General features: G+C 38.6%; 1 protein-coding gene across 1 annotated transcript; it reads left to right on the top strand.

Annotated features, from left to right (window-relative positions):
- Window positions 1-355: 355 nt before the first annotated feature.
- st3gal1l (ST3 beta-galactoside alpha-2,3-sialyltransferase 1, like) lies at window positions 356-7,481 on the top strand (the record flags this gene model as incomplete). Its single annotated transcript, XM_051670559.1, has 6 exons — window positions 356-664; window positions 1,107-1,300; window positions 5,378-5,557; window positions 5,986-6,031; window positions 6,189-6,308; window positions 6,440-7,481. Coding segments are annotated over 6 exons (1,026 nt in total), but the record flags the coding sequence as incomplete, so codon positions are not given.
- Between the last annotated feature and the right edge of the window lie 923 nt (window positions 7,482-8,404).

Raw genomic sequence — 8,404 nt, 5'->3', positions numbered from 1 at the left:
AACAGTCTCTAGAGTTGACTCTGAATGGTGCCAAAAACAAAAAACATCCAGTGAGCGGCAGTTCTGTGGACTGAAATGCCTTGTTGATGAGAGAGGTCAACGGAGAATGGCCAGACTTGTTAGAACTGACAAAGTCTAAGATAACTCAGATAACTGCTCTGTACAATTGTGGTGAGAAGAATATCATCTCAGAATGCTATTCTGAGATGCGGGTTGGTGCTGTTTTGGCAGCACGAGGGGGACCTACACAATATTAGGCAGGTGGTTTTAATGTTGTGGCTATTAAATTACTAGGTCTCTCTTTCTTTTTATAGGTCTGTCATAATTACATTTTCCCGGTTGTTAGTGACAAAACTTAAGACGTTTGCACTCTGCAGATGTAAGGATGACTGTCTTACGAAAACTACAGTGTCATCACCGCTATATCATCACGCTCTTGAGCTCAATGACCATCATGTTATTTTTGTACTTTCAAAACTCAGTGAAGGTTTTTACCTACGATTCTTATCGTTATGTCTTCGAGCAAGCTCAGTGTGCATGTCGGACCTGTGTGCTCGACCGGAGAGGTAGTGACTGGTTTAGTGTGCGTTACAAACCCACCACACCACTTCTGCTGAACAGCCACAACAGTGTGTTACGTGCAGACGTGTCTAGATGGTGGAAGGTAAGAAGTTCGCAATGAAATCCACACCAGTAACAACAGGTGACAGTAAAATATACAATTCATTTAACATGTTTGGGGCATGTTTGTTAAGGTAATATATGGGGTAAAATGTCACAGAGAAGAACATCTTTTTTTGCCATTTGAAATACATTTTTAAAGTAAAAAGCCATCTTATGTATTTAAAATGTAGGCTATTTAATGGCTTGTCAGCCATTAACTGAAAGGTAAAACATGATGAAACACAACATCCACAAAGCAGAAATAATGGAAAAGGTAACATAAAAAAATATCAAACCATGGTTTTGGGCCAACAGAAACCTGTAAAGGGAGGAAAAGTTTCCTATCAATGCACATGGTTTTGAAATTAAATGTTCAACTAGCAAATTTGGGTTTTAGCCATGTAGTGTAGTTCATTCCTAATTGATTTCATAATGTCATACAGGGTCTACAAAATGTATCACATGTTGGCAACTACACTGAGGTGGTGGAGCACCTGTTTTCGCTCTTCCCAGATAAAGAACACTATTCAGATGCTGGTCCAGATCGTTGCAGAACCTGTGCTGTTGTGGGGAACTCAGGGAACCTCAAAGGATCCCATTATGGACTTATCATAGATTCTAATGACTTTGTCATGAGGTAATACATGAAATCGTAGCTGTCTATTTTTAGCTGCTTTTCAAAGTCAAAGTCTTTTGTTTGACACATATGTAACCGTAGCCAGCTGGTACGTGATAGCTGTTCAGTGTGTAAACCTCACTCTCCTGGCCTTTACAGATGCACTAGCGACCGAGGCAAGAGGCCATGGCTTTTATAGCCTCCTTGCTAGTGCGTCTGACTCCCATGCCGGGGATTGATTAATAACAAGGGTTTCTGAATCTTACAAGTAAAAAACAAAAATCAGTACTCTTTCCACCACTGGTGTTTCCCAATGCTGCACTTAACATAAACGCGTGAGGCCGCTTTAAGTGCTACTTTAGAGAGTCACTGTTCAATGTAAAGTACTGAAATGTGATCGTGTAGTGTCGCTTGTCATTGTAACCTTATTTTATTTATATGTATACTGGCAGCCAAAAGTTTGGAATAATGTACAGATTTTGCTTTTATGGAAAGAAATGGGTACTTTTATTCACCAAAGTGGCTTTTTTAATAACATGAAAAATTACTATTACAATTTGAAAACAAATTTCAGAACTTCTTAAACTACAAAGAGTTCTCATCAAAAATTTGTACAGCAATGACAGCTTTGCAGATCCTTGGATTTCTAGCTGTCAGGTTGTCCAGATACTCCGGTGACATTTCACCCCACACTTCCTGTAGCACTTGCCATAGATGTAGCTGTCTTGTCGGGCACTTCTCAAGCACCTTACAGTCTAGCTGATCCCACAAAGCTCAATGGGGTTAAGATCCATAACACTCTTTTCCAATTATCTGTTGTCCAATGTCTGTGTTTCTTTGCCCACTCTAAACTTTTCTTTTTGTTTTTCTGTTTCAAAAGTGGCTTTTTCTTTGCAATTCTTCCCATAAGGCCTGCACCCCTGAGTCTTCTCTTTACTGTTTTTCATGAAACTGGTGTTGAGCGGGTAGAATTCAATGAAGCTGTCAGCTGAGGACATGTGAGGCGTCTATTTCTCAAACTAGAGACTCTGATGTACTTATCCTCTTGTTTAGTTGTACATCTGGCCTTCCACATCTCTTTCTGTCCTTGTTAGAGCCAGTTGTCCTTTGTCTTTGAAGATTGTAGTGTACACCTTCGTATGAAATCTTTTTTTTTTTTTTTTTTTTTTTTGGCAATTTCAAGGATTGTATAGCCTTCATTCCTCAAAACAATAAGTGACTGACAAGTTTCTAGAGAAAGCGGTTTCTTTTTTGCCATTTTTGACCTAATATTGACCTTAAGACATGCCAGTCTATTGCATACTATGACAACTCAAAAACAAACACAAAGACAAAGTTAAGCTTCATTTAACAAACCAAATAGCTTTCAGCTGTGTTTGATATAATGGCAAGTGATTTTCTAGTACCAAATTAGCAATTTAGCATGATTACTCAAGGATAAGGTGGCTGCTGGAAATGGGGCCTGTCTAGATTTGATCAAACATGACTTTTTTCAAATAGGGATGGTACTGTTTTTTACATCAGTAATGTCCTGATTATACTTTGTGATCAGTTGAATGCCACTTTGGTGAATTAAAGTACCAATTTCCTTTGAAACAGCAAAATCTGTACATTTTTCCAAACTTTTGGCCGCCAGTGTAACTGTAAAATTTACCATGCTGGGAAGTGTCCTGTATTCACGTGACAAAAAGTTAGCAACCATACCTGACAATGACAAGCATATATTGAATATGAGGTCCACCGGCTGCTAAACACCATCTTATTGCCATTGGTCCACATCATCAGAAGGTGTGACCTGGAGCTCAACCTACCTTGAGGCCGACAGCTGATTCTGTTTATGTTGTTCAGTCAGTCAGAATCAGTTAACATGAACATACCGGTGTGCAGAGTTATTAGAGAGCTGGTGCAAATTTACCTACATCTGTACGATCGTTCGTGTAGAGACATTTTCCAAGACCGTGTCATGTGATTTTTTATTTTTTGTTCAATTGGTCTACAAAAGGAATCAAATGTACTCAAATACTCTCAAGTGCCCATTCACTCATGTGCCATCTGCAGCGAAAGCCATTCACACAACTGCCCAAAGTAATTATGCCTGTCTTATCATTCTTTTGTCTTTAGTCTGCCCATTAACACTCTTCTATACACCAGTCTTTGCAGTAGTAGCAGTGTCCTCATAAATTACAATAACAGAGTGTAATCGCTGCATATTATGACCACAAATGGCATGTTAGCGCATTAGTGTCATGAATTCAGAATGTAAACAAAACAAATTAAACTGTTTCTACTGCATATATGCTACTTTAAATCATCAAGTGGTTAAAACAGCTTCTTTTACTGATCTTGTGTGAATTCTACACATAGTATTAGGCATAAAGTTATTGATAACACATTTTAATGTCACATTAGCATCTTGAGTGTCCTCATATTTTAATGTACTTCTAAATGCAAATAGTATACCATTGTTCAGCTGAACGAAGAATGCAGAAGAACTTCTCCGGAAGTATATCAGGGCCTTTGCTCGTGAATCTATGACCATTTTCAAGTACTACTAAAGTTACGATGGCTTTGGGAAATGGGCCACAAAACTAAGATGGATTGTAAGATGGATTCTATGATATACTTAGGGTATCGATGCTCTTGGAAAATGAGGCCTAGAGCATTAAATAGAATTTGTTTGGTCATTTTGCACCCAGATTGCACAGATGAATTTGCAGTTGTAGGAGTCCTAAAATCCTTTCAGAAGGGTTGGTGATCCATTGGATGGAAGTCCTGATGCTATAGTTAAAACACATGTTGTGGCATCTTAAAAACAGAATGATGGTGTTTAAAACTGGAGATAAGTGTATAAACACACTAGTCAAAGGTTTTGGCACACCTTCTCATTCTTTATTATTACTATTTTTGACATATTAAATTAATAGTAAGATCAGTTGATTCATTTAGGTCAATGTCACGGACTGAGAATGAGGTTCAGGACCCAAGCGCAGAGTTTAAAAAACAAAGGATTTATTAACAAGATAAAAAGGGCAAAAACAAACCAAAATCCCACAAGGGGGAAAAAACAACATAAACTACCCCGAGGGGGAAAAACAGTAATCCAGGCTGGGGCAGAGGGAAACAGGAACCAGGACCGACCGGGCCGAACCGAACAGGGATAGGAAACCAGACTGATAAATGAACTAGACCGAATGGAACACGAGACCAACTGAACAAACAAGACGAACTGGCACTGGACAGCAAACTCAAGGAGACTAAAATAGGGAGAGAAATCAACAGGTTAACAAGACAGGGCAGGTGTGACTAATAAACTAATAATGGGCAAACAAGGAGGCGTGGTATGACAAAACAAAGCCACGTGCTCTCACAAGACAGCAAAACACTCGAATGGCATGAGCGTTCATCACCAAGACAATAATTTAATATACACCCATGCCAACCGACAAACAAGATGAGAGAATGCGTAGCAACGGCAAACTAAGTGTTGCCATGCATTCTCACACTAAACAAAACCTGAGCGTACATTGCGAGGCAAACGCCATGCAATGCGACAAAAACAAGACAGGACACCTGTGCGAGGGTTCGGCCACACACACACCTGACACCCTAGACCGAAGTGACCGAACCTCAGCACAACATGAAGACAGCTCGCGACCCGGGCGCGCAATGCAAGCACAACGCGAGGCGCACCCGTGTTCACAAGAGACAGAAAAACTATTGACGCAAGTACATGCTGTCAAGATGACATAAGCACGATGCACCCACGTCAGTAACAGACAGACATGGAGCACGAGTGTCTGGATCTGGACACAGACTGAAACCGAACCAGACAGGAACTCAGGATCTAGACACCATGCTCCCGACATGAAACAAGACAGACCGAAGAGTGCATGGCAGGGAAATACAACCGAAACCATGCGCTCACACAAAGACAGGCAACGAAACACAAGACAAACATGGGATGATGATGCTACGGTCCTGTCAGACAAAAACCCAGACTGACAGAGTGACAGGACCGTGACAGGTCAATCTCAGCAGATGCTCTTTTGCCCACTCATTTCTCTGTGAGTCACCTTTATGTTTTTTTCCCCCTCGCAGGATAAATAAGGGTCCAACAAAGGGTTATGAGAAGGATGTCGGTTCTAAGACCACACACCGGTTTATCTATCCTGAGAGCGCTTCAGACATGGACAACTCCACTCACCTGGTGCTTTCTCCCTTTAAAATTCTGGATATGGAGTGGCTCATCAGTGCTTTCACCACTAAACACATTCATCTGTAAGAACTGGGTTTTTTTTTAATCCCATCCTAGACACTTTAGACTTAGATGGCCCACCACTCTGATCTTAAATGTGCAACGTAGTCTCATGATAACTTCTTATATTTGTACGAGATGGTGAAATCAGATATTTTACGACTTGGCTACTGTGATACGCTTCCCTCATCTCCTTCCAATCCCTGATGTTTTCTTTCTTCCTTGGTACACAAAAGTTGTTTACCTACTAATATCATAGTTAGATTTAGGTTAGGGATTAATCTTTGGAAAATCATAATTACATTGTTTGTTGGTTAGATTATTGTTCTATATGGGAGTAAATGTTGTTTCTAAAAGTAATTTTACAAAATAGGATTTATTTAAACCAACAACACTGATATTTCCTTAAGTAAGTCAAATGTTTTAATTTTGTCATCTGTTTGTTCCTCAGAACATATATGGAAGTGCCAGCAACAGTTAAAGCAAATGAGCACAAGGTGACCATCATTCATCCATGCATCCATCCATCCATCCATGCATCCATCCATCTATCTATCTATCTTACTCACTCACTTTCAAGACGTCGTATTAGCCAATAAGTATCAGAAGAGTGTTTCATAGATGTCTTGTTTTATTTCTGTTCTTGTCTTATAGGTGATGATCCTCCACCCAGAATTTATCAAATATGTCCATGATAACTGGACAGCGAATCATGGCAGATATCCATCCACTGGCTTTTTAACACTGATATTCGCCCTGCACATCTGTGATGAGGTGAAACTCCTGTTCTGTTATACAAACAAGAAATTATTTTTAGAGAACAAGCATTAATTAAAGCTTGAGGGTGATAAAACAGTTTTGGAGGTGAACTATTCCTTAAATGCATGGATCTCTCTTTCACACAGGTGAATGTTTTTGGCTTTGGGGCTACGAGAGATGGAAACTGGAATCATTATTTTGATGACACATTGACTTCATACGTTAATGGCAGTCATGGTGGAGACTTTGAATATATAACAATCAATCGGCTTCATCAGGAGAAGATGATTTTGATGAGAAGCATTGGACATGAAGTAGGTTAGACTGTGTAAACATTTCTGGAAGAACACTTCCTCTGTATTTTTTGATACTGCAATCTGTTGTCAAATAGTTCTTCAGAAGCACATTTCCTCATGGTGGGAAGGACATAGTAGCCCTTCATAACATCACATTTTTCATGAATTATGCCAAATATTGCCAGTGATATGAAACTTATGATGTATGAAACTTGTGGTAAAGTAAATATAGCACAAAAGATTTAGTTCTTTTTTACATTAAATGAGTTAAAGCGTGAACTTGAAAATATTAAGTAAATTCTACATTTGTGCTTAATTCATACATGTAGAAATTAATGCTTGGTTTATAAGTAAATATTATTTATTATTGTTTATCTTTTTTATTATCTGCCAACACTTCCGATTTTACCAGGTTTCTCCCGTTTTTCCACCCGACCTCCTGCTGTACTCCCGATTTACAATTTCTCCCAATAAACTTACGATTTTCTGCATCCACACTTTGCTCATGAGAATGTATTAGACCTCCAGGTAGGGTTGCCACCTGTCCCGTAAAATACAGGATGTTGTTTTGACTTATTGGAAACATAGATGTTTTGAAATAAATGAAGTTACAAAAGTTACGCAACGTTCGTTAACATTAGACATAATGATTGATAGTCTGATAAGGTCAAACGTTGTAAAGTTTTTATAACTGCAGGATAATCTGGCCAAATAGACCACGGTAATAACTAATTTATAGATTGTCATCGTTACCAACCAGTGGTCAACATCATTTCAAGACTCACATGTCTTTGGCAATCCTAGGAGGACTAAAGGATTTATTTATATACATTATTGCTGTTATAAAGAAAAATACACACGTGTGCTATCAAGTGAACAGTTCGCACAGATTACAGTATAATTATTGTGTGTGTGTGTGTGTGTGTGTGTGTGTGTGATTACACAACTATACATAAACCATATCAATAAAATATCTTACCTGTTGAGTAAGAAAAAGCCATCTCTGGGTCACTTTTAAATCCTTTCAGATCTCGGAGTTGTCGCCACCTCTGAAAAGCCAAGCCGATGTTGATTCGGGTTTTATTACGAACTCTGTCACTTTCACTTTTTGCTTGTAGACTCTGTTCGGGGTTTCTTTGTTTTTACAACCGGTGATTCCCTGGAGGTTTGCCGTTTTGAATGATCCATGGTCAATTTTTCTCATTCATTGTGACAACAAACTTTCAGCTTCAGCTACTCCCACAACATACATGCGCTACAGTAGCCAGAGCTTATTTTCTCTGTGTACGGATATGACGTCAACTCGCACGGGCGAATGACGTATGAATGCAATTTCCCGTGAAATCTATCCCGACAGCTCTAAAATATTTATAATATAAATCATTATTATAGGTTTATGAAAGTTTATTTGGGTAAAGACATGGTTTGGAAGATGGATTTTTGTTGCACTCTCTCATTAATAACATTTTGTTATTTTTTAACAAAAAAAGTTACATAGTGCAGCTTTAAATAAAAGCTGAAAAAAAATAAGAAAACTAGAAGATGGGACCATCTAAAGATTTTACATTTGTGCTTTAAAACTTTGACATTTTTTTAATTTAACACAGCCTGACACTTTATTAAAAACATAATTCTATTTATGTTTGTGTAAACACTTAAACAATCTATTAAAATCATTACACACTATTTTCCTTACCTGTTTGTCTCGCCCAAGATCAGGTATACAGCAGGTAATAAATCGTTGACCCTATACACATTCAACTGTAATATGAGGCACATGCTTTTGAAATTTGCGAGGAAGAGGTCAAGTTTGTC

The sequence above is a fragment of the Myxocyprinus asiaticus genome, chromosome 34 (assembly GCF_019703515.2).
Source record: "Myxocyprinus asiaticus isolate MX2 ecotype Aquarium Trade chromosome 34, UBuf_Myxa_2, whole genome shotgun sequence".
Classification (NCBI taxonomy): Eukaryota; Metazoa; Chordata; class Actinopteri; order Cypriniformes; family Catostomidae; genus Myxocyprinus; species Myxocyprinus asiaticus.
The sequence above is the reverse complement of the archived record's forward strand: the minus strand, read 5'-3'. Positions and strand labels throughout refer to the sequence as shown.